This window comes from Equus asinus, chromosome 23, assembly GCF_041296235.1.
Source record: "Equus asinus isolate D_3611 breed Donkey chromosome 23, EquAss-T2T_v2, whole genome shotgun sequence".
NCBI classification, from domain to species: Eukaryota; Metazoa; Chordata; class Mammalia; order Perissodactyla; family Equidae; genus Equus; species Equus asinus.
In genome coordinates this window covers 58,337,485-58,364,743 of record NC_091812.1, presented here as the reverse complement: position 1 = coordinate 58,364,743, position 27,259 = coordinate 58,337,485, and the positions used below count along the sequence as shown (strand labels likewise).

Genomic DNA, 27,259 nt, shown 5'->3' with positions numbered 1-27,259 from the left:
TGAGGAAATTTTATGTTTTCCTCTATTTTTAAAAGGAAGCATTACTATAATAAAATCTGGGTTTTTTGTAAGAGTTATAGTTGCTATCTATTTGAGATGAGTTGTATTTAGTGATAACGTATGGGAGAGGATGGAAGAAGTACAGGGTAAAGGTTAAGAATACTGCCTTTGCAGCCAAAAAATCCTGCATGGAAACATTGGCTCCATTACTGTCTAGGCCTATAGAACCTTAGGCAAATGACTCAGCAAGAAGAAGAGTGCTTCCACCTTCTGAAGTCAAGAGATAAGTGCCCCAGTAGGATTTGTGGAATCCCTCAGTCTTCTACTATAGTTAAGAGCACATCATGACTTCTGTCTGACTTGTTCCCGGGAAATCTGGAGAACAAACATTGATCTAGATAGCCTCTTTGGTGGCAGAGTAAAGGAAGTCACTGCTGAGTTGGGATTTTCTGCACTGACAGGGTTTTTCTAGGCAAATGAGTTTTCCCCATGCCAAAGGAAGACGACATGTGGGAGAGAGCCAGTACGAGGGTTGTCTTAGGTCCTTTCAGTAATGCCACCTGGGAGGGTAGTAGGGCCTTAGCCAATACCATATAGAGGTGAATGTTCCTAGGGACTGCGGAATAACTACTCAACAAGCCAGAATAGAGATTTACTATCCAGATCAAGGGAACTACCAATGAGATATCCCTTGATTGTGGGTCCCGAAGAGCTCGAGAAATTGCCACATAAAAGGAATCAGTTTTAAAATCTACCAGTCCTGGAGAATACTAAATTATCTATGACCGTTCCAGTTAAATAAGAACTTTCCTGATTTCCTTACCTCTCCTGAATAAGTTACAAAGGGACAACAGAGGAAAAAAATTAAAGTGCTCTCTGACTGCATTCATGAGTCCTGCTTGTTCAATTTACTAGGTGTATGACCATTTTATACCAGTTTCATTGCATGGACTCATATTAACAGCTAATTTTCGTACAAATAGAATCTCATATTATCTATATAGGCTTCAAACTAAATGATAATTGCAAGCATCTAACCAAATAACTAGAGATCAAAATGTTATCTTCAGTTATTTACAGAATTGGTAATTTGCTTATGGTTAATTGATATGTATCTACAATGGTGGGTAACTGTTTACCTACCTGCATGAGCCACTGAGTAATTTTATCATTACATTTGTGCTTTTGTTTAAAAATATTATCTTATAATATGAAACACATTGGGTGCTCTCCAAATCTGGCTTTCATGTTGGGTTTCCATTTTCCCCTTGAATATTCTTCAAGTTTAGCCTTAAGATTTAAAGTTTCAACTTCCTCTTTATCAGAAATGAGTAGAAAGAAAAAGATAAAAATACAATACTTTGGAGGGTACCTGGCGATCATGTAGAAGGATAAATTTTATTTCATAGAAAGAATCCAAATCCAATGTTTCCTGCCAGTTGGGGACGTTGGGTTTCAATCTCAAGTTTGCCTAGGTGCTTTAAAGAACCTAGGTAGCCCTGGTGAGTTTCAAGTCTTGCTCACACTAAAATTGATTTCCCTTAGTTTTCAAATGTTTTATACAACTTTCACAACTCTTCAGTATCTGATTTTGGCACAGACCAGTATTTCTAAATTTACAGTTTTAGACACCTAGAAGTTATCACCTCAGATGTATTCTGGACAACTCTATTCATTAAATCTTTTACTTTCTTTTCTTTCCCACCCTATCTCATAATCACCCACCTCTCTCCATTTGGGAAATAGCTTTACTGAAAAGGAAAAAGAAAAAACCCCACCTTATCATTAGCTACCGTGAAGGTTTAAAGAGATTTCTGTGCTATCCATTTATTGTTTTGTGCCCTTGTTCATTGCCAGTCAGAGAACTAAATTAATCATGGAATTCCCAGGCTAAGCAATTTATCATTACCTTACCATCCATCAAAGCAGCCGTTTCTCTTCTAAACTTTCTTTTTGAACAACATACAACAACCATCACCTCTTTCCTTTCTTATTTGTGTTTTTTAAAATGGTGGCTGTTTGAAACTCTCTATTTCTCTTTCTCCATTCGAGTAAGCTCTCCGTTTCTCCTTATCACTGAATCATCTGTTTGAGGATCTCCTTTTCCAGTATTCTCCTAGCCTGTCCTCAGAGGAGATCCATGTCTTTCTTTGGTATGCTTTCTGTCGTGATGGGTACTGCTTCAACAAACCAAACTATTATCCCACAAAACTTATAATAACAACAGCTATTATTATGTGCTAGGCATCTTACAGACGCCATCTTTAATCCTCACATTTATTCTGCCTTATTATCACAAATTAACAGAGGAGCTGATAAGAATCAAGGGAGTTATCAGCCTACCCATGTCCCACAGCTAACAAATGTCTAACCCAGAATTTCAGCCAGGTATTTCTGAGCCCAAATTTTTGCTGTTTCTATTCTTCCATGTTGCTTCTTTCAGTCCACTTCCCGATGTTTTCGTTTGTGTTTCTTACATTAATAGAATGAGCTGTAAAAGAAATACCCGGCAGACAAAAAGTCTGAGTATGAAAATATCCAACTTCATACACTAAATTTAAAAGGATACTAATCATTGTGCCTGAAAGTCCCTTTGATCAGAATTAATGGAAAGGCCCTAGACAGCTCCCTACAGATTTTAGTTTCCTACTTTATTCTTAATGAAATGAAGTTCCTCTTGTCAAACCTTGGTCACAGTCGGACATTACAAGAAAGCTTTGATTGCAAGACTTCTGCTAGCAGCGAAAGCTAAATGGAGTCAGGAGTTAGCCCTTCTAGACTAAAACTGAGAAATATTTGTGATGAGAATAATAGAGCAGAACCTTCCTACACAGTTTCCAAACTACATCAAAGATCTATGATGAGATAGGGCCCAAAATTATCTGCTTCTACCCAGCTGAAAGACAGCATTAGAATGAGAGAGGTATTCCAGATCTGAAGGGAGCTGGTCTGCTGCCTGCTTGCAGAGGGTTTATCCATCCTTCTTTGTGATGATCCTTTACTTTGACTGGAACCAAATAACCAATTTTTAAGGAAAAAAATACTAGATACAATCTACCTTAATTGAGCTCCTTTCTGGTTAAGTTGCAGCCATGATTGAGTTAGATACTGTCATTTCCATATTAGACATACCCAGAACCAGATTAAGGGATCCAAGTAATAAAATAACTTTTTCCTAAACCATCACTGAAATAAATCAGAAATGGGACGCCACTTACCTCCTTACCCAACTGGCGATATGTAGACTGAAGAAACTCTGCCAGAGAAGACTGTGCTTTCCTGTGGAATTTATTCAAAAAATGTCACTCTTTACCATCAATTCAAAATGAAGTGAAAAGTATAGAGTGTGTAGTAAAACTTTTATCATGAACATAGAGTCATAATTGTAGTAGAAAATACATATTCCCTACTCTATCAAAGAAATACTAAAAAGTATTTGAAGAATATTACTTTCAAGGAGTAGGAAATCATCAATCTGCCCAGGAAACCCACACGTCATGGCCCAGTGATGGACACATTTGAGGGAACCAGGAATTCCTCATCCTGTTACTGCTCTTAAGCTTGCCATCTCAGTGATTGACACCAGGTCCCATCCAGTTGACAGAGGGCTGAAAATCACCTGTGTCTCTTCCTCTCCTACACCCCTCACAGTCAATCCATAACTAAAACCTTTCTGTTCTGCTTCAAAACACCTCTGGAGCCTGTTTACCCAAGCCTACGCCTATGACCCTGAGGGAGACCACTGTTATTCTGGCTTGAATTAAAGCAACAGCTTCCTGAGTTTCCAGCTTCAAGTTCTTCCCTCCTGTAAATCTATTTTTCACACTGCAGAAGGATTAATCTTCCCCAAACGTAAATCTGATCATATCAGTCTTTTGCATAAAACACTTTAATGGCCTGCCATTGCCCTCAGGATAAAGTACAAACAGCTTATTGCAGTTTGCAAGCCCTTTGTAAATCATTCGCCTAATTACCTCTTCAGCCTGTTTTCTTTGCATGTCTCTCTAAGCATTCTGGACTGCTTTAATTCTCCAATCACAGAGTGTTCTCCGTTGTTTCCATGGCTTTGCACACACTGCTTTCTTTGCCTAGAACTCACTATATCTCTCTCCACCAAGGATGGGGGGGGTGGGAGAGTTGTAAATGGAACTATACTGTTGCAAGGCTACTAGATATTTTACCTGAAGCAATTCAATAATAACTAAGTAGATTGTGATAAATTAAAGATGTGTACTATAATCCCTGGGGCAGCAAATAAAAATAATGTAAATAAATATATAGAGAAAGTCAAAAGAAGAATTGAAATTGCAATACTAAACACTAATTAATTAAAACAGAATAAGACAAGACAGGAACAAAAAAATTCAAGCAACGAATAGCAAAATGGCCTCCCTAAATGCAATCATGTTAGTAATTATATTTGGTTTAAATAGAGCAATCTAACAAAAGGCAGAGATTGCAGAGATCATCCAACTGAATCAAAAGCAAGAACTAGCCATGTACTGTCTATAGGAGAAGCTCTTTAACTACAAAGACACAAATATGTTGAAAGTGAAAGCATGGAAAAAGAAATACCATGAAAACATGAAGCTTAAGAAAGCTAGAGTGGCTATATTAATCATTTAAAATGACTTCAAGACAAGAAGTATTACTAGAGACAAAGATGGACTCTTTCTAATGATCAAAGATTAACCTAAAACAGAGTCAAAATGAGAGGTAGAGAGACATTTATTTTGGGATCAAAGAATTGCAGTTGGAGGTACACAGAGTCAGGTAGCAACCCAAATACTGTCCCACTAGGGAATAAGAGGCAGGGGTTTTTAAAGGTAAAAAAGGGAGGTTTACATTACACAGAATGTTAATTGGAATTGTCCGCAGAAAGGTAATCTTGGGTAAACATAATTGACTGCTAAAACTATACCTAGAAGAAGGCAGAAGTCCTTCCCTGTGATGAGCTGCAGGTTTCTTTCAGCATTACTCAGTTCAAAAGTTCATATTCTGCCCGATGAGGACAATGAGGACCTGCACAAGGCCCATTTCCTTAATGGCTTCCCAGCTCCATGTTAAAGCTCTTAGACATAAGTGACCCTGTTTTGTTTCACATTTCACAAGATCGATACATCAGAAATCAAACATGTACTTAATATCAGAGCTTCAAAATACACGAAACAAAAACCTACAACACTTAGGGAGATAAAGACAAATTTACATTCATAGCTGAAGAATTTTACAGACCTCTCTCAGCAATTGACAGAATAACTTTTGAAAAATAAGGATTTGGAAAACCTGAACAACACAACCAACCATGTTATTCTTAATGACTTTTACAGACCGCTACACCCAAAAACAGCAAATGCACGTCCTTTTTTTTTTTTAGATTTTATTTTTTTCCTTTTTCTCCCCAAAGCCCCCCGGTACATAGTTGTATATTCTTAGTTGTGGGTCCTTCTAGTTGTGGCATGTGGGACGCTGCCTCAGCGTGGTTTGATGAGCAGTGCCATGTCCGCGCCCAGGATTCGAACCAACGAAACACTGGGCCACCTAAATGCACATCTTTTTCAAGTGCACATGGAATGGTCACCAAGATTGATTGTATGCTGGTCTGTGAAACAATCTCGGGAGATTTCAAAAGACTGAAATTTTGCAGAATCTGTTCTCTGATCACAACACAATTAAATAGAAATTTTAAAAAACCGTAAGATTCTAGAAAAGATCTCAATACTTGGAAATAATCTAACTCAATCCTAAACCACCCATGAGTGAAAAAAGGAAGCGCACAGTAAATTAGAAAAACCTTTTGACTGAATGATTATTTTTTAAATATATATTAAAATTTGTGAAATGCAGTTAAGCAATGCATGGGGGATATTTGTAAGTTTTAAAAGCTGCTATTAGAGAAGAAGAAAAGTCCAAAATCAATGATCTATGGTTCCACCTTAAGAAGATAAAAATATTAAAAGAGCAGACTGAAGCCAGATGAATCTGTACCAAACGTCTACGTATATTAGTTAAATTATTTCCATATTATACATCTCTAGAAAAAAAAGGATTCATAAGATTTGGAGGTGTTGGATATGTTTACAGCATAGATTATGGTGATGGTTTTACAGATGTATCCTTATCTCCAGACTCATGAAGTTGTATACATTAACTATGTACAGCCTTTTGTATGTCAATCCCACCTCAATAAAGTACTTTTATTTTATTTTTTTATTTTTTGCGGAAGATTAGTCCTGAGCTAACATCTGCCACCAATCCTCCTGTTTTTTTTTTTTTCCTGAGGAAGACTGGCCCTGAGTTAACACCCGTGCCCATCTTCCTCTACTTTATATGTGGGATGCCTGCCACAGCATGGCTTGACAAGCGGTGTGTATGTCCGCACCCGGGATCCAAACTGGCAAACCCAGGGCTGTAGAAGTGGAACATGCGAACTTAACCACTGCACCACCAGACCAGCCCCCTAAGGTAGTTTTTAAAAATTATAAAAAAGGCTCAAAGGGATGAAAATATTGAACTTAGATATATCTAAATTTAATATACCAATTAACCTCCTGGTTTTTATACCTGAACATCTTGAAGATTATACCAGTTTATGCTCCTTCTATCAGTTCCTTCTACCCATGTTAATTCTGGGTAAAAATAATTATTGAGCTTTGTCAATCCGACAAGCAAAAATGATATACCTCTGTTATTTAATTTGCATTTCTTTGCTTACTAGTGAAGTTGGTCATATTTTTTAGTATTTAGTAGCTGTTTTTAGTTTGTATTATATTCATTGCCTAATTTTCTATTGACATTCACCTCTTTTCCTTATTGATTAATAAGAGCTGTTTATTTACTACTACTTTTAATCTGTCATCTATTATACGAGTCTAATATTTTCTCCAGTTTAGCAATTGCCTTTGTGTGTGTCTGTGTGTTGTTTATTTGCTTGTTCTACTATTATTTTTTAAACGTATACAAATAGACTGTTCACTTCTTGCATGATTTCTAGTTTTATTCATAGAAAATTCTTTTCACCTCTTATTATAAAATTATTGAATTTTCTTCTAGTATATTATTTGCTCTTGAATTTTAATTCTTAATTCATTTGGAACTTATTTTATTTGAGCAAGTCAAGTAGTGTGCAGCTTTTCCCACTAAATGTCTAGCCAATCATTTATATTTTTCTAACTGAATTAAAATGCCACCTTTTGCATATACTGACTTTTCAAATATATTTCAAATACAATTCCCTACTCTTTGTTTCATTGACTATATATTTTTGTTTCAGCATTATGCTGTTTTATTATTATAGTTTTGCAACTTATGTTTAAATATCTTGTAGGGTAAGTCTGTTTTCATTACTACTATTTAATGTTTCTGATTATTCACGTATTCATAGTCTTCCAAATGAACTTCAAAATTAATTTTTCAAATCCAAAATATTATCTTTGTAATATATGTATTTACTGAGAAAGAATTAGTGTCCTTAACAATATTGGATCTATTAAAATACATAGTATATCCGTCTTTTTAGTAAGTTTCATTTTGTTTCCTCAGTGGAGCTGAATAGTTCATATTAAATTTTGTGTAGTTCTTGTTAAGTTTAGTCTAAAGAAACTGATTTTTTTTCCCCAGGGATGCTGTGACTGAAATCATTCTTTATAGTAATATTTTTTTAATTTTTATATATAAAAAAATATTTTTATTTTGTAAAATGTTAACTTATTCTCTAATTTGTTCTAATAATTTTTTGGTTGATTTCCTTTGATTTTCAAGACACACATTGTAATTTGATCTACAAACGATGATAGCTTTGCCACATCTTTTCCAATAATTTTAACTCTTATGTTCCTATGCAATCGATTTTGCTAGTGCTTTCTGAGTCTTTGCCTTGTTTCTACATTTGGGGGCATTTTTCTAGTGATTCACCATTGAGTTGTATCCTAATTATTTCTTTACAGACAGAGTTGTTTAGATTTAGATAGATAGAGCTGTGCAAGTAGACATATGCGTAAACTCTGTGATTAGAGAATTGTACTCTTATACTGTTTGTTCTTTTATAACTCAGGAGCGAATATTGAAGTTTAGCAAATATCTTTTTATCTAAAAATATCATATTAAACTACTTAACCTTGTGTAAAATATAGTGTTTGTGGATGAGGCGTACTCCTGGGGGTCTCAGATTGAGAAACACAGCTCAACACACCTCCTGCTATTCAGTTGAGCAGTAAGGTCAATGCCTGCTTAACTATCAGCATTGAAACATACTCATTTCCGATCTCATTTGATAGCTATGTATTTTCAGTTTACAGGTTCGCTGGGTTTGAATTTGAATACGAAAGAATGAGAGTTCACTTGTTATCTAAAAACATTTTTTTCTTAAAATTTTGATTCTTCCCACTCTTCAACATTTACCCTAAAATCTTAAAGAAAGCCTTTTTATCATCATAGCCATTAGGGTACCTCGATTCTGCCTCATCTCTATGATAAACGCAAAGAATACAAGGAGATTTTGAGGAACTTTTTGTTTACCTCACAAAAGAAAACTCTTTCATAAATCAAAATTTACTGCATTCCAAAAGAGGTATACCTTCTAATTGAATTTTTTTTTTAAATAACAAATTTAAATATGAAGAAAAATGTCCCGACCTCTTGCATTGAATGTAACTTTATTTTGTCCTTTGAACCAAGGGGCCTGATGTTGACTAAGCTTCTGTTAGCTTCATTTTGAACAGAGGATGACATCCTAAACATGAGAGACACAGACACTGCTTCAAACTGAATATGTTTCCTCTTCGTCATTGACCTCTGTTTCTGTCATTTGAGTTCAAAATAGAGCCTCTGGTGGAATGTACGCTGTTTTGGCTCCCAGTCTGTGCCAGACACTGTACTTGTCTCTTTCTAGTTGTCAGACACTGAGGAAGCTGCTATCACCATGCCCATTATCTCCATTACAACCCAGAAGACTGAAGAACAGGAAGGGAAAGCAACTTATCCAAGACAATTGGCTAATAATGGCAACTCTCAGGTTTATGCCCAGATCTGTGTGCTTCCAAATCCAGGGTCCTTTCCATTGGCCTTGCTGTCTTATTCACGTCCTTTTACTTATCTGTGTCCTAACTCAACTTCTCTTCCTGCCCTCTTTTGCCCCTTCTCCTGCAGCCCCGTGACCAAGGTGTACACTAAGAAGTGGAGTCATGCTTCACACGGCCACATCATGTTGGCCGCCATTCCTGGGTCTGGCTGTGGTGTTAATCTTCATGGGATCCACCATTGGCTGCCCTGCTCGCTGCGAGTGCTCTGCCCAGAACAAATCTGTTAGCTGCCACAGAAGGCGGTTGATCGCCATCCCAGAGGGCATTCCCATTGAGACCAAAATCTTGGACCTCAGCAAGAATAGACTAAAAAGCGTCAACCCTGAAGAATTCATATCATATCCTCTGCTGGAGGAGATAGACTTGAGTGACAACATCATTGCCAATGTGGAGCCAGGAGCATTTAACAATCTCTTCAACCTGCGTTCCCTCCGCCTAAAAGGCAATCGCTTGAAGTTGGTCCCATTGGGGGTATTCACAGGGCTATCCAACCTCACCAAGCTTGACATTAGTGAGAATAAGATTGTCATTTTACTGGACTACATGTTCCAAGATCTGCATAACCTGAAGTCTCTAGAAGTGGGAGACAATGATTTGGTTTATATATCACACAGGGCCTTCAGTGGGCTGCTTAGCTTGGAGCAACTCACCCTGGAGAAATGCAACCTAACAGCAGTACCAACAGAAGCCCTCTCCCACCTCCGCAGCCTCATCAGCCTACATCTGAAACATCTCAATATCAACAATATGCCTGTGTATGCCTTTAAAAGATTGTTCCACCTGAAACACCTAGAGATTGACTATTGGCCTTTACTGGATATGATGCCTGCCAATAGCCTATATGGTCTCAACCTCACATCCCTCTCGATCACCAATACCAACCTGTCTACTGTACCCTTCCTTGCCTTTAAACACCTGGTATATCTGACCCACCTTAACCTCTCCTACAATCCCATCAGCACTATTGAAGCAGGCATGTTCTCTGACCTGATCCGCCTTCAGGAGCTTCATATAGTGGGGGCCCAGCTCCGCACCATTGAGCCTCACTCCTTCCAAGGGCTCCGCTTCCTTCGTGTGCTCAATGTGTCTCAGAACCTACTGGAAACTTTGGAAGAGAATGTCTTCTCCTCCCCTAGGGCTTTGGAGGTCCTGAGCATTAATAACAACCCTCTGGCCTGTGACTGCCGTCTCCTCTGGATCCTGCAGCGGCATCCCACTCTGCAGTTCGGCGGCCAGCAGCCCATGTGTGCTGGCCCAGACACCATTCGTGAGAGGTCATTCAAGGATTTCCATAGCACTGCCCTTTCTTTTTACTTTACCTGCAAAAAACCCAAAATCCGTGACAAGAAGTTGCAGCATCTGCTAGTGGATGAAGGGCAGACGGTCCAGTTAGAATGCAGCGCTGATGGAGACCCTCAGCCTGTGATTTCCTGGGTGACACCTCGAAGGCGTTTTATCACCACCAAGTCCAATGGAAGAGCCACTGTCTTGGGCGATGGCACCTTGGAAATCCGCTTTGCCCAGGATCAAGACAGTGGGATGTATGTTTGCATTGCTAGCAACGCTGCTGGGAATGACACCTTCACAGCCTCCTTAACTGTGAAAGGATTCGCTTCAGACCGCTTCCTTTATGCGAACAGGACCCCAATGTACATGACCGACTCCAATGACACCATTTTCAATGGCACCAATGCCAATACTTTTTCCCTGGACCTTAAAACAATACTAGTGTCTACAGCCATGGGCTGTTTCACATTCCTGGGAGTGGTTTTATTTTGTTTTCTCCTCCTTTTTGTGTGGAGCCGAGGGAAAGGCAAGCACAAAAACAGCATTGACCTTGAATATGTGCCCCGAAAAAACAATGGTGCTGTTGTGGAAGGGGAGGTGGCTGGACCCAGGAGGTTCAACATGAAAATGATTTGAGGGTCTACCACTCACACTATTGTTTCTGTGTCATTGTTGGTAACCAGTAAGACAGCCTGGCACAGTAAATTCCTAGATTAAAAGGCATCTTAGTGCAGCTGCCCCTGTGTCAAAGCAGGGTCCATGGAAGCAGGAGGACTTCTTATGGAAACTCTCCACCGAGAGGCAGGGAGGCACGTGTCAGAGCCCTTCACACAGTGGGATACTAATTGTTTGCATTGCAAATATTGGCATTCTGGGGATCTCAGTAATGACCTGAACCTTTGACTCATGCTCATGGACAGTTATTCAACATTTTCTACCACTGCAAAAACAAAAGAAAAAATAAAAAGGAAGAACCTACAATGTAGGATTTACATATTAAAAAGACACATTTGTCTAAAACATATTCTACAGAAAAATTTGTATCTATGATTATCATTTGTTAAAGCCTTGCATCATACCATATTGTTGGTTCAACACCACAGAGAAATTAATATATTCTTTACTCTTCTTTTCTTTTTTTTTGAAACATATATGCTGTATATGTTTTAAAGCAATATGAATGAGAGGTTATGCTTTTAGTTACTCTCCACTATAGATCCATGTGTGATTTCACCTTCCTTTACATGCAGATAACCCTGAGACTAGATCCCTGGAGTTATGGGCAGAGATGTGTTGAAAGTTGCATTTGTCCGATGTAGGATGCCGAGAAAACAGGACCCAAGGCAAAACTGCTCAACTGTGTTAACTTCTGTTACTATAAATAAAGGCATGTGCCTAGTTTTGATACAGAATGGAATATTTTTTATACTTGTAATATCACACTGGACCAGTTTACTGTAACAAAGCCCTCGGTTTCTCCAGAAGGTGGCGCACCGCTAGTTATACCTGTAAAATGCAAGGTAGGTGTTAATGATGAAAACAGTCCGTTTAACCACAACTTGGTTTTACTTTCATCCGTTGCTACTAATGGGTTAATAAAAAATGGAAGAGGATGTAATCGTTACATATGCTCATAGGGTTATAGTCACCTCGTAGCCGAGATCAAGAACTCAGATGTTTAAAAGCTCTCTGGATAAGGAGTTTCTCTCAGATACCACCACAAACCAGGGCGATCCATACACACATGATGTTAATCCAACTACAGATCTGTGTAGAACGTGGTAGCCGTCTGAAGGCTGGACTGCTCCCACTCAATGGAAACACCCGGCTCCTGCCGCTCTGATGTTGTCTATTTAAATACTATCCGCACAGTGTTACCTTGAATGGGCAGCTTCGGGGTTTCTCCCTGCTTCCTTACCAAGTAGATATTGGTTTTTATTTTGAAAATTATCTTGTGCAGACAAGAGGAATCTGTCTTGTTTTTAAAGAAGTGAGGAGAAACGAGGATTAAAAAGCACTTACTGATTTTTTTTTCTACAGAGGAAAGCTGAGATTACACCCCTATAACTATGTTAAATTGTGCTGACACATTTACTCCTCTGACCCAAGGGTATTTGCCCAATTTAGTTTGTATTAATGATTGTTACTCAAAGTTAAAACATTATAGTTTTTTAAAAGATGGCATCATGCCATTACCACCAATGATCTGGTTCAAATGAGACAAAATTCCATTTGGCCAAATTCCATTCCATTTGTTGAGTGAATGGCTTTCAAAGCATATATTCGTATGATCTGAGAAAGAATTGACTATGGAGTGTATTCATGAAGTGTGATATATTTAAGCAGCATAGGTCAGATGTGAAATTTCTACACTTTACACATTTTGAGAGGGACCGGAAAATGAGCCCGCTTTTGGAGAGCATGTAAGATGGAGCAGAAGGTCTCCTGGGTCTGTTTTTGACATATCAGATTGGGGGTTTAACTTTCCAAAAGCTGGCTTCTTTTTTCAGTATTTGAAATTTTGAGGAACTTCAGTAAAATTAAATTGAGTCTAATAAAAAAGTGACAGTTCCAGAAACTGTTTTGCCTATCAGGCAATCGCACAGTTACGCCCATTTCTCCCTTAACAAAGGGTGAAAAATGAGACAGAAAGATTGAAGAATTGCCTGTTTGAGTCATTTTTCATTTGACTTTCCTAGTGATTATCATAGATCTTTGAGAAATTCATTTCCTACTTATGGCAATTACCTTATTTATATCTAACAATACAAATCAAGATCTGCTGTAAATTTTATCACATTTCCAACTTGTGTACAAATGGAATGGGGTCTTCCAAATTTAAAAAAGAACACAAAGTGGAGAGAGACTCTTGCAAAAGTTAATAGAAAATACTTTATTTTGTAACATTGTGTGGAGGACTTCACTAATTGTCCAAGATAAACAACAACAAAAATAAGAGAGAGAGCAATTAATAAAAGGGCTTTGTGATTCCAACTGCTATTTTCTGTGAAAATAAAAATTCACCAGAAACATCTTAGTCAAATGAAAGTGGATTAAAGTTAACCCATCCATGAAAAGATTTAGTTAAAAGATTTAGTTATTATTCCATTGGAAGAGAAAGATTGCATTTCCATACTCTGATCCGTGGAACAACAGGTGTTTAAAATATTAATAAGCATTCTTCCAAAAAAGAGTCCCATAGACAAATAAGTTGGGAAAATGCTGCATTCTGTAACCACCTCTTGGAGATTCAAAATCCATATGAGCCTAATAAATCTGCTGAAAAGTACTATAAACAAGAATTCAGCTTAATATTATTTACCCTGAGATTTCTCTAATTTAGTTGAGCCTGAAGCACTTCTTTTTATGATGTAACTGTTAACACCTTGAAAAAGTAGACTTCCATAGAACCCAGTTTGGTCAACACTGGACTAAAGTAGTACTCTTCAGAAGTGTTTCTAAACCCAGTGTTCCTAATAAGAGTAAAATTACTATTTGAATTGGTCTCCAACAGATTGCAAAATATACACCACCTGCATAAGTGATCTGATCATAAAAATATATTGGCCAGATATCGCTAGGAGACTACTACTTTCTCCCGAAGCATCATAGTAATGGACTTACAGTTAACTGAATGGCCACTTAATTTTCTACATTCTCACTATTGGTACAGATCTTAGGTTCCTTTTTATGTCTACAAAGCTCTGATCTTGGGTTCCATTGACTGTAGTTCTGGGGCTCTCGTATTGAGTTTCACAATGGGAATTTTCCCTTATGGCTTCAGATTACTTCTTGCTTAGATCATCCTAGACCATGGTAGAGAACAACAGCTCCGAGCAACACATGGGCCAAATTTTCCCTTTAGCAGTCATCTCTGAGTCATCTTCTTCCCAGAGGATTTTTCTCAAAGTATCCTAAGAAGAAATGCAGTTGGTTTGGCTCAGCATTTAGTTCTGGGTTGACCAGTTCTCTGAATATGTGCATTAAGCATTTTCAGAAAAGTATTTTCTCTCTAGGTATTAAATCTCTTGAAGGAAAAATTCCCTGACTAGAGCCCTAATAGTCTGAGAGACTTGATCCAGGTCCCCAAATGTCTGATATACCTGTTATTAGAGTATGGTAACTCACCAAATGATTTGGCCTAATGTGTTCCTGGCAAGGGAGTTCTACTTTTCCAAATTCTCATATTACTCACTTTGTTTAACCTCTTTCCATTTTCATTGCACTTATAATTATGAGCCTTTCAAATATTCTCAAAGTTTGAAAATGTAAACAAGAATTGCCAAGACTTGGGCGTCCTAGTTCCTGAGGACATTTGTCAGAACTCTGGTTTTGCTCAAGTTTCTCAGAAACTTTGCTTGTCACCAACAACATCCCAGTAGCACAAAGGCATTCAGGATTTGCCCTACAATGTTGAAGGTGGATTCGTATTTCATTATTCTGTCAAATATTCTGCTCTCCTCAGTTCTCAGAGCAGCCCGGAAGTTACAGTCTGCTATGACTTTTTTTTAAAAGATTATTTAAATCTCATCTACATTGAAGCTTGACTTTTGCCATTTTCCATGACGCAAGTAGGAACAAATACATATTAGAAACTGCAAAAGAGAGGATGTGATCTCGAAGGAACATTGAGTAGAGCCCCATGTAATTTAACTTACCCTTCCAGGTCTCCCTTCATCTCTATGTCAAGACATTTGTTCTAACTTCAGGGACTGTGCTCAGAAGCTGTTCAACAACATGGAATATGTCTTGAGGCTTTCTAGGAAAGAAAAAATTCATCATTTTCAGCTTAGAAAGCTACGGCTTGACAGAAAGATACATCAAGGGTTTAAAGAAAGGTTGCAGAGAGAATCTTGGATCCATTTTAATCCTATTTCCAAAACTTAATTTTATAGTTATTATCTTCTAACTGAAGAAGTATCAAAGATTATGGTCTTCTTTAACTTTCATCTGTGTCTTTTTTATCCCTGTTCCTTATGTCCTGGTCACCTTTATAGCTCACATGAGCTATTCCAAATAGATTCTATGGCTTTTGAACCTAGTAACAAAACCTGTAAGCCAAAGCTAGTCATTCTATTCAGTCCATAGGTAAAGATTTATCATCTTTATTACTGGGATTAGGTCCTAGAAACATGCCTCATTAGACTAGTGCATCATGTACGTGGTTATTTCCATTGACTTTCCACCATTGGCTTTGGGAGCTTCATCCTTTCTGCTAAAATTCTTCATATTTTCTGATTGAGGAGCTTGGGAGTTATTCAGCCTTTGCGTGTGGAAAGCCTTAAGGAATGAAATCCTATCTCACTTGAGGATTTCAGACTTGTATGCTCTGGTGAGGGAACAGAGGGTGTTTCCTGGTAGTTTGGCAAACACTTGACATGAATCTCTCAGTTGTTCTCCCATTAATTCCTTCAAAAGCCATTCCCAAGAGAGCCTGCTCATTCTCACTCCAGGACAAGTAGGACCCCAGGGAAGGGAGAGCTTCACCACCTAGGTCCACACGCTCGAATGATGGTTGATTAGCCATGATATTTAGCAGCGTTACCTAACAAAAACTGGGTCCAGGCTTCAGTCTAGACTTGCAAGATTTAGCCAAGTAAACTATGTTCTAAGTCAACAATTAATGGCAGGTTTTCAAATCTGAAGTTGGTTTGTCTGTTTCAGGAGCAGTAAATGTAGCTGCATATTTTCTCAAAAAATGTTAGAGAATGAAAACTGCTTATTTTGTGGGAGCTTTTCAACAGATTGCCTAGGATAAAATGTTTGCATCAAAAAGAAAAAGAAAAAGACATGATTAAGGAGTTTGTAAAAGGTTTATTTTTCTAAAACAGACCTGGAGCTGATGTTCCCCTTTCAAAATATGAGAATCTCTTCAAGAAAACCTTGCATGTGCCCCAGACTGCCCTTCTGCAGCTTGCCAAGGTCCTTAATCCTCTTCTCCCTCCCCGCACCGCATCTCCCTGGAGAACATCCTCAACAGGAAGCAGGAAGAGACCCAGGACTACAGACTCCCCTGAGAGAGCCCACAGAGCGAGGAAAGCTTTGGTATTCCCTCACACTCCTGCCTCCTTTCCTGAGCCCACAATCGAAATGATCCCTCATTCTCCAGCTCTGCCTTACTCACCGATGTCACCTCCTAGCTGCTGTCATACCTCATCAATGAAGGCTCTCTCCAGGGATTAGTCTTTTTTCATTGGTACTCAGAAATTCTTGGGTAATTGTTAAACTGGAAATTGCTTTTTAAAAAAAACACCTTCCAGCCTATCTCGCATAACACTTTAAACGTTAAGACTTCCCGTTCACATAATCACAAGCTGACAGCAATCTGCAGGTTGAGTGATTCTGATTTTTTCTCTCTCTCTCTTCTGGAAGCAGGTGGGTTGATATAATACCAGCCTTAAATAGAAGCTTTATTTATAGCCTTAGCAGAATGAGAAAGGAGCTGGCTTAATCAAGAGAGTTCTGCATATTTTAAGGGAGGCTTTACCTTTAATATGCAAAATAGCCATTAGAAGACAACAAAAATGCAAATTTATAGTCTACTAAATTGGTTAACTATATTAATTCCAATAAGCTTCAAAGATATCTTTCCATACTGAAAATGGGTCTGAGTCAAAGATTTTTTGCCTGTTTCTACAAAAAAAGGCAGAAATTTGGTTGCCATGTTAAACTTTTTTCATTTTCTTGCACACTTCCTATTCGAAATTGCTTTAATATCTTCAACCTCCACTGTAATATAATCAATACACTCTACAATACCACATACTCAACAAATAATGATTAAGCAGGAGATTAATTCAGACTTGCAAAAAAAATTCTCCCAGTCTTTACAACAATGTGTGTCCAGCCACACAGTGATTCATATCCATATCTATGTGATGACAAGAGATAGGAATTGAGACATGAACAAACTTTGTTTAGAGGCTATTTAGAAGAAAACACTCTGTTTTCCTAAGGTTATAAAATCTGGTGTACCACACACACGTGGGTTGTTTGATATGCAAGTCAATTGTCTTATATCTTTTCCATATGGTATGGAATGCCCCAAATCATAATTAATTAAAAAGCTATTGTTTATATATACATATATAAATATGTGGGGTAAGGTGGTTTGTTTTTTTATGTGTTTAAAAATGTAACTTTTAAAAGTTGTTAACCTTGAGCAGAAGGTGAAAAAAAGAAATAGAATGTGTGTCTATGTTTTTCTTTAATGTCTTTTATGAAAATCTTATTCTGGGAATATCCCATGATTGGAAGCTACTAAGCAACGACCTACAAAACTTTTTTAAAATGCCTGATAACTTGTTTTTATTCAAAAAATTAGTGCTAATGACAAAAGTATCTTGATTTAGGTTTGTATCTCACTATTATTGATTTATTGTTGTGGGCATGTTCTTTTCAACATGTAAAAACAAGTTGACTTATTTTCTTAACATGTAAAATTAGTTAAGAGGATGTATTTTCCTTACTGATGTAAAGGGCTTAAGCATCTGGCATCTCAGTTAAATCCAGTGGGGTATTCTTAAGAAAGGAAATGTAATAAAAGACAATTGGAGTCATGTATCAGAAAATATTTCCTTATGGAAAGAGGTAGGTTATATGAGCCCTACGGGGAACATGAGGTTGCTTAAATATCTTTAACACTGTTATTAGATCAAATAATCTACAAATAACCTCCAGTCAGAGAAGAAGCAGGTCCAATGGAATTTGATTCTAACTCCAGGGTGGGTGGAGACCACTCAGAGGAATCAGAAGCTAGGCTATCATGTTCTTCCAAAATTACCAAGGGCCATGGTCTGACTTGTGAAGATCTAGGTAGTATCAACCACACTATAAAGATATTCTACTTTAGTAAAGATAAATCCTGTATCACTTGCAAAATTATGTCAAACTCATGTGACTTGCTTACATGAGCAAGTAATAGATATGACTTTCGGCATGAAATATATTTGAGCAAGAACTGAAGCATTCAGCAAGGCATATATACAACATCTTCTATCAAGGATTCAAGACATCGTGTAAGATAGGAAGGCACAAAAATTAAAAAGAGAAAATCTTTTCTCTCATCTTCAGACAAATTGGTAACAAGAGGAAGAGAAGGTTGTCTAGTGTTAAAGAAGAAAAGAATGGAAAATGTGCAAACTGCTCTTGTGCAATCTTTCTGCTGAGAATGGAGGTGCTCTCTCCTCATTTTTGGGACCTGATGGAACGAGCTTTAGGGAGATGTGCTCAGGGAGCTGTCATTTTACGGTATCATCTTCACCCCCTGTAACTTGTTAGCTGTCTTCCAGTGAAGAGGGAATAAGTGGAGGGAGAAGCTCAAAGCTGACAGGAACGGTACCTGGAAGTCGTATTGATAAATGACAAGAAAGCCGGGGATTCACCTCCAGGCACAGCAAATACTCAAGTTCTGAGACTGCTAGCAGGAAATTCACAAAAGGCCCCTTTGCTATTCTTTAATTGCAAAATGAAGAGCTTGCCGTCACAGAGGGATTGCCTTCTCCTTGAAGATTTTCTTGTAATGCCAGAGCTGCTTGGGTAAGAGTCACACCTCTAATAGCAAGCTTTCATTTTATATTACTAAACTAGCATGACTAAAACAAAGATTTTTCATGAACACGGTTTTGAATGTGTTGGGTACATACCTCTGCCAACGAATAAATCCCAAGTTAGGTTATCCGGTAGATTCACTGATCAGGGAGAAGATGGGCCCAATACTTTGACTTGTACTTAACACAATAGGAAGAAGCTCATACAATAAAGTCAAATTTTTAAATGAAAGCTAAACATACTTTTATCTCAGCAGCCTGGCTTCTGCCTTTGTACTTAGAAAGACATTCCGGCCATGTGCTGCTTCATAAATTTAGAAACTCATCATACTTTTGTGTTTTTGGAGGGTTTTGGGGTTTGTTTTTTCCCCTTATTTGCCTCAGTCATGAGCATACTGCTCCAACTATCTGGCTGCTAATGTTTCTGTGTCATTTGGTATAGTCGAAATAAAAGTTACGAGTTCCGACCTACTCCCTTTAAGGCAGTTAAGTTTATGATACAACCCAATATTCTTTTCCTAATTACCTCATTGTCAGACCTAAAACCCAGGATGTGAAAATTAATGTGGAATAAGGCTAAGTTAAGAAAGAAATTGAGCAACCTTAATGGGATTCCTGAAGGGAAATTTAGCTAAGAATTCTGCCACTGATTGGTGGAAAAGCTGAAAACCCTGGCGGCTAGGGCTTGTCGCTCTGGTGCCTTTCTTCAACTCGTATAAACAACTAAATGCAAAAATTAGGACCGTCTATCAAAAAATTTGGATTGAGAAGGAAATCCCTTGGTACAGCTATGCAGGCATTGTTTCATTCCATAATACTCTCAACTGGGTAAATCAAAATGTTGGGACATGTCAAATCTCTCTAAATATTCTTCTCTCTAAATGTACAAATGCCAGATATACACACACACATATACACATGCATACATGCATACAGACGTACATATTACTAAGAACCATCTGGAGAAAGATAAGGAAAAAGAAAAGGCAGTTGGAAAATATGTGGCTTACCTGAGGATTCTCACTCTTCTGTTTGGCCTCTAACAAGAAAAACTAAGAACAGAACACAGTCACTAAGGAGTCAGGGTCCAAGAGATGAAAAACCAAGGAGAGTCTCCACAAAAAGCAACATACTACTAAACACGTTACCTCTTTACTTGAAAGACCTAAATCTTATATATGACTGCAAAAGTTAGGTCTAAATTGAATATATTGAATAATTTTGTTCATTGTCGCATTGGGAGATAAATCTATTTGCCAGATCCCACTCTAAGACAAAGGTAACATTTATATGAGCCTTTTCTAACTGCAGCATCACTAGTCATTTTATTCCTAAGCACAAGAAATCAAGCACGCTAGTACCATAGCACAGAGGCAATTCACTACATTTAATCTGTTCCTTTAGCCACGGGCTATTAGCTGGATATACAAAAAACTAATAGGTTACATCTATTATGTACATTCAGGGCTCTCACGAAAGTTAGATAAACACTTCTTTAAACACACACACAAATCCATACTATGGTGTCTAGAGCTTCTTTAAGCTTCACTGCGTATCAGTTCAAACATCTCACTGGGAATTAATTCACTGAACACAGAACAAATGTACCACGCAAAGAGATTACCAAGTCAGTTCCACCATCTTGATTTACATTAGAGCTTCTATTTTAGCAACACCTAGAGAATCCGCTTGCCTCTACATCAGTGATCTCAAGAGCCTTCCACGGCCCTGCATAAGAAATTTGCTGGTATTAACCCAGGGCTGGTTTCAACACATGGCTACTGTGTTCTGACCTGAGTCTTCTGGAGTGAAAAAATGGGTTCACGGAAACGGAAAGTCACTGAAAAGTGTACCCTGGCTGGTGAGTCAAGAGAAGAGTGGTTCATTGTCTTAGTTCAAGGTATCTTCAAAACAGCGACTGATAAGAACAGGAGAGCACCAGATTTTCAAGTGAATGACAATGAGAAAATAGGTAGATATACAAGGGAATCTCATCTGAAGGAAAATGGATGGTGTTTATGTATGGGGCACTGCCTCTAATACTGATCTTCATAGCTTGGGTTCTAAATCAATAAGTACACAAATTCTATATCAAAAATCGCTTTAAATGTCTATGTATTTATATCCTTTTAAACGCTGCCAGTATAAGCTCAAATACATGCCCACAGAAAATTAAGGAATCTACTTAACTCTTTGCTTCTTATCCTTGATTAGAAACTGGAAATCAGATTTCTCCAGCTTTTGTTTTAAAATACTTAAAAAATTTAATTTTCCGTTATCCAAGCACAATCTCCTTTCATTTTTTCACTCATTCATTCAACTATTTAATCATGCCACATCTACTGAGTATCCATTATCATAGTAATTTAACAGCACATCAATAAATAAAGTTGTTATCAAATTGTGGTCCACACTTGAATCCTGCATTTCTCCACATTAACTTCTTTGGCTTCCTTGTTGATCACAACCTGTTATTCATTCTGTCATCCAAATTATGTGGTTTAGAGATGGGCCTTAGTGTCCAACTGGCCAGGCATTAATCTGGCTTTAAGGACCTACCTGCTTTAATGATTCACTCTCAGGGAGTCAGAATAGTTAAGTACTAAAAAGACAAGGATCTGGAGGAAGAGTTTCCAGGGCTCTGTCACTGGGTTCATGTTTCTTTATGGACAAGCTACTTAACATCTCTGCATCCCCATCTCTCAAAATGACCATAACACTACCTACCTCACAAGGCTGCTGTGAGGCTTACCATGAAAGCATGAGGGAATGGTATGTAGAACTGGGGGCCTATTACAAAGGTGCTACAGGATTTACAGTGGCTGGACAAAGTCATTGAGTATGAGGCCCTCTTCCCCTGGGCGTGCCAGGTCTGCCAGGATATGTCTACTCCTGTTTACAACAAGAATCTAAAATGGCATTGACCATCAGTTGGCCTGGTTTATCTTTAACATGACCTCTATACAACCTCTACAAGATTCATCGCAAACCCCCCTCTCTTTGAAAGATGCTGGCTTGGAAAAATTATTAAACTAATTTTAACAAAGGATAATAAAATGATTCACTTCCAGGTGCTGGGGGTGGGGGAACAATTATTTATTTCAATATGAAACAAGAGTTTGAATGGATATCTTCAAGGGGATGCACTTTATTGGAGAAATTTATTGCCCAGGGCTTTCTGTTGTTTTCAGTCTGACTCCCCAGCTTTCTGTACCATGGTTTTAACACACATTTCCTTTTCCCTTTTATTGGAAGGGAAGCTATAATCCTCCTCATTTCATGACGATTCTTTTCATGCAGTCTGTTTTGCTCAAAGGACAAATTTTTTTCAACAACTATTGTAATTATTTTCTTAGAGGGCCATTTTTAATTGCCATATTGTTTAGCTAAGCCCTATTGTCTTAGTGTCCTTCAAAACTGTCAGTTGCTTTAAAATACAGGGGTGGGAGGGGGGAGCTGATAAGCACATTGTTGTAATTGATTTGTATGTTTGAATTGTCTTATCAGAAAACAAGGTTATGAATTTCATCTGTTGAGACAAAAATAAAATACTTTCCTAAAAAAAATTGTATTTGGTTTTTGGATGTTCTAAAACAGCATTTATTCTTCTCTTATTTTGTTAATGTTTCATTAATAGTGTTGCATTATTCATCATATATTATAATAGAAGCTTAGCCTTCTACATTGATTGGTATAATGCAATTCTTTATTATATGTACTCGGGAAACCAAAAATAAAATTGTTCAAGATTCAGAATTGAAAGGAATCAAGAAGAGCCCATTCTGAGGGATCCGCAATTCAAGGCTGACTGTGGAATTACATAAGACAGATGAGTGTGAAGAAATAGCCCTTCCAAGGTATATGGTAGCATGACCTCTTTTTTTTTTCCCCCAGCAGAAAATGCCACTGCAAGTAATGAGAAATGACCAAGAGATGTTATTTCTGTCAGTCAGGAAACTTTAAGAAATGAGATGAAAGTAATTGAGCCTAACTTAAGGAAAAAAATTTCTGGGCCACGATTCTGCCATAGTAATTTAGAGGAATTTTACCAAAAAAAAAAGTCATTGCTATCTTAGCTCAGGCTGCAATAACAAAATAACATAGACTGGGTTGGTTAAATGACGAAAAATCATTTCTCACAGTTTTGGAGGCTGGAAAGTCCAGGATCATTGAGGCCAGCATGGTTAGCGTCTGGTGAGAACTCTCTCTTTGGGTTGCAGACAGCTGCTTTCTCAATGTGTCCTCATATAGCCTTTCCCTGGTGCATACACATCGGAGATGGAGAAATCTCTTTCTCTCTCTCTTTTTAAAAGGCCCACCAAGGGGCCTTATAAAGCCACCCAGGTCCTATCAGATTATGACCCCACCCTTATGACCTCATTTAACCTTATTTTCCTCCTAAAAGCCCTATCTCCAAATAGTACCACATAGGGGATTAGAGTTTTAACATATGAATTTGGGGGATGGACACAATTCCGTCCATAGCAGTTGGTTTCTACACATTCATCAAAGTCCTACATCATCTTTATTTACCATGAGCGTGAGAGACAGTATATGATATTAGGAAAGCAAATTACAAAAGTGGATATAAACAAGTAAAGATGCAATGAAAAAGGATTTCAACAACCTGCAAAGATTCCTTTCCTTGTTTCACTTACTTTACCACTCCCTGACTCTTCAAGACTCTGGCCTAGTTGTCACTAATTTTCTGTAATGACATGACTTTTCATTCTCTCTCACCAAAGGCCTTAAAGGGCTGTGTCTTCTGATTTCTCACAACCCATCTCTGAATTTATTTCGTTTCTCAAAAAAATCTTAACTTTTTAAATTTATTTCTCTCTTGCTCAATGTCATTAATTAACTTCCTTTTGGAATACCCAGCCCTCATCTGATGCTCCTCTCAAACGCTTCAAGTTCTCTTTTGACTGTGACCTCCTCCCCACCCACTAAAGAAAGCTCTATACAGAGTCTATTTCAGGGGAAAAGTTACGTCAGTATTCTCCTCATGCTTCAGAATTTACTCACATCCAGGTCAGCAGCACCATTTTCATTAGCAGACTGGTTCACCCATGTGAGCAAAGCAATGGGCTCCTTGCTTATCCTCCATAGTTATTTTTGGTGGAAAAGTTAATTGGAGTGCTCTTGTCTTAGCCAGCACCACAGCATTTGCTGAGACCATTTGCTTGACCTGAAGAGTCCTGGTGAATAAAATGTGGAAACCGAAACTCTCTGTTTGAAGAAGATAACTGCCTAAATTAAAACTTGCTCAAGATGCCCACAAGTTCCCCTGTGGCTGTTCCTACTGGGTTTGCAGATAGCACAGAACCAGGGGGCCAGGCTCAGTGTGATAAGCCAACATTCGTCCAGTATACTCATGTTCTGTGAGGTTCCCAGTGAACCAAAACGCTGTGTCAGAGGCTGGGCCACAAAGACTTTGTCCCACACTGGAAAACAAAGTTCCAAAAATCCAAGAGAGGTCAGGGAAAAAGAGAGTCCTCATGTAAAACAATTTTACTTTCTCAAAGATTAGATTTGTGTTTACTAAGCTAGATTTCCTCATATGAAACACTGTCCTTTGCGTTTTGTGAGCACTACAGTGGTCAAGGCCACGGTGATTTCTGAGGCTGGAACCTGAACTTCTTAACCCCTCATATCCTATTGGTCTACATCTGACCATTAGTTAGCTAAGCTCCTCAAACATCACTCTTTCAAAGGTCCAGAACGAGACATATGACGCTAAAGCAATTAACAAGGGGCCACTGTATTTTATTTTTCCTAATTGTAAAGGTATACATAAAGTATACATACTTGCTCACTGTAGAAATTTGGGAAAATACAGAGAGGTCGGGGAAAAAAATCATTTATATTCCCATCTTTCAAAGGCAATCAGTGATTATTACAGTATAATTCCTTTTGGTCTTTTCATAATAATAAAGTAGGTCTTAAAATAGAGATTTAAATTGTTTCACTGCCACCACCATGACTCCTTCCTGTTCTTGCTCTTGTTCCTTCCCCTCCTTCTCTGCATTAGACACTCCAGGACCTCCAGTGAAGTGTCAACAAAATAACGCCAAGAACAGAAATAAGCTGTCTCCTCTCTCATTCAGGACCCCAGAAAGGGGCTCTGAGAAAATCCTCTGTAGTGATCACGATGGGAATTGTATCCCTAAAAGTTCATTTTCTTAAAAAAAAAATTACTCCTATGCAGGTTGTCTCAGAAATTTACAGACCCAAACTAGAGGCAATAGCGCCTACCAATTACCAGGCACCTATCGCGTACCTGGAACTTTCCAAGAACAAGCTCATTAATCTCCCTGAAGCCCGAGAGGTGGGCACTATCTTTTTTTGTTTTATAGGATTGTCACCTGATTGTCTAATTCCAAAATCCATCTTCTTTCCACTCTGCCATGCTGCCCCCAACTCTGAAATGTTTGAAAGTAGAACAAAACCTTACAATCATTTCACAAGGAGGCCACTGACTCTCATTGCCATGCACGCACCATTCAGCTTCCAGAGCCCCCTTTGCTGCTGGTTGAGATTTGTTTCTTTTTGGTGTGACACCTACCTCCCCACCCCCTCACCCCACCCCCCAACATAGCATCCCTGGATCTCTTGACATAGCATCCCTGGATCTCTTATTCATTCCCCGGTATTCTTTGCAATAATATCCAGCCGGGTGAACTCTCTTATTGCTAATGTGGATCTCATGAGGGATGCTCTGCAAATGCAATTGTAATTTGGTATTAATTAAAAACTAAATGACAGTACAGTGTGCCCTTTGCTTGCCTGCTTGTAAAAGCTTACTGACTGTCTTAAAGGGCAAAGGAGCATCTTTCTTCCTCTGAAGGCATCGTCTCATGATTGCGATCACAGCCACGATGGGGAAAAAGGTTCCCTCCTCATCACCTTCAGAAATCTCCTGCCCTCATGTTAATAAAACCTCTTTTCATTAGCTGGTCTGGGAAATTGATTATGTAACCCAAATACAACAGAGGCGTCTAGGTTTTTTTCTGACATATTTTTCTCGATGGGAATAGGATTTTCCTGGAATTAAAGTAAAACAGAAGGTAAACTAGAATATGCCACCCATAGGTAGAGCAAACCCTATCTGTCCTTTACAGGAAATCATCTCTGTTCTGTAGAACTTCAGTTTTTTACAGAAGGGAGGTAATTCTTGGGGTAAATGGAACAAAGAAGCATATTTGCTTAATTTGGGAGCATCGGGTATTGAGTAAGGCTGGAAACTCTGCTAACTGGGAAAGGAGAGAAGTAGACACTGCTCTCTCTTCCTAAAGGTTAGTGATACAGATGGACACCATGTGGCAACTCTGGCCCAACCGCCACAACTACCTCCCCCAGAAGGGTAAAATCTCCTTCGCAACCACCAGGAGAGTAAAGATCATTACAGCGGTGGCCTGCTGGTGGGAGGTAAAGCAATCTACGCATGCCCCTGGAAATTCGTCTCATTCGGGGATGGATAAGCAGAATGACAGAGAGTGGTTCCAACACAGAAACCTTAATATATTATTTAGGTCTCCATTTAAATGCCTGCATGCTAAACAGGGATGAGGCCAACTGTCCGTGGATGCTTTTGCAATCTTTACAATGCTACAGGGATTGTTTATGTGCCTTCTCATCTCTGCCATTTTGTCATAGCATGCCTTCATGTGTCAGAGTTACTGCATATATAGTACTCTTCTCAAATGGCTTATATTTTCACATATCCCCGGGTTGGTATACAGAGAAATCCAGAGAAAAGGCTTCCCTCTTGGGTGCTTTCAGTGAGTTTAGAAACAAGTAAGCTGATAGCTGGCCTCTTTGTAAAGCATTCACTCAAGTTCTATCAAGGGCCTGCTCTGGGTCAGCTGATACCCTAGGCTCTGGGGATCCTGCATTAAACAAGACACCTGGGAAAGGAGACATCAAATCACTGCATGGTTTTAGCTAATGCTCTGTGTGCAAGTCCTTCGGCAGGCTGCCTTTTATCCCCACCTCAGTCAACCTTGTAAGGTAGAAAACAAGGTACGCATACGAGCTCTGTCAGGGGAAGCCGGGCACAGAGCCCAGTGATACAGTGAGGAGACCTGGGCCAAAACTGTTGCAGGCCCAAGGTTCGACTCTACTACCAAGGAGCAGCTCTCCTGTCACAAAAATCTCATGAGAGAGGCCTGTCCAAAATGAAAAGTCTTGAGGCTGGGCTAATACAGACACTCCCCATTTTAGAAATGTCTTCGAGAAATAGGAGATGAAGTGATATGTGAAACTCTCCCCATCCCAGGGAAATGCTTACAATGGTGGTGAGGGTTGGGTGAAGTCAACATCCCCATGGTGGACGGATAGCCT

At 38.6% G+C, this 27,259-nt stretch overlaps 1 protein-coding gene and 1 long non-coding RNA gene across 6 annotated transcripts in view; one reads left to right on the top strand and one right to left on the bottom strand.

Moving 5' to 3' along the window:
• LINGO2 (leucine rich repeat and Ig domain containing 2) overlaps positions 1–11,771 on the top strand; it is a 1,114,992-nt gene extending 1,103,221 nt beyond the window's left edge. For all 5 annotated transcript variants that reach the window (XM_044756857.2, XM_070495517.1, XM_044756855.2 and 2 more), the window contains one exon: positions 9,148–11,771. In XM_044756857.2, the coding sequence (XP_044612792.2) occupies positions 9,183–11,003 (1,821 nt within the window). In that variant the 5' untranslated portion in view covers positions 9,148–9,182 and the 3' untranslated portion in view covers positions 11,004–11,771. The remainder of the gene's footprint in view (positions 1–9,147) is intronic.
• Positions 11,772–13,239: 1,468 nt separating this feature from the next.
• Positions 13,240–27,259, bottom strand: part of LOC106838954 (uncharacterized) — a 294,189-nt gene continuing 280,169 nt past the window's right edge. Inside the window, exons 3-4 of the long non-coding RNA XR_011497260.1 lie at positions 15,026–15,126; positions 13,240–14,281 (exon numbers count right to left, since the gene is read on the bottom strand). This is a non-coding gene — a long non-coding RNA (uncharacterized lncRNA). The remainder of the gene's footprint in view (positions 14,282–15,025; positions 15,127–27,259) is intronic.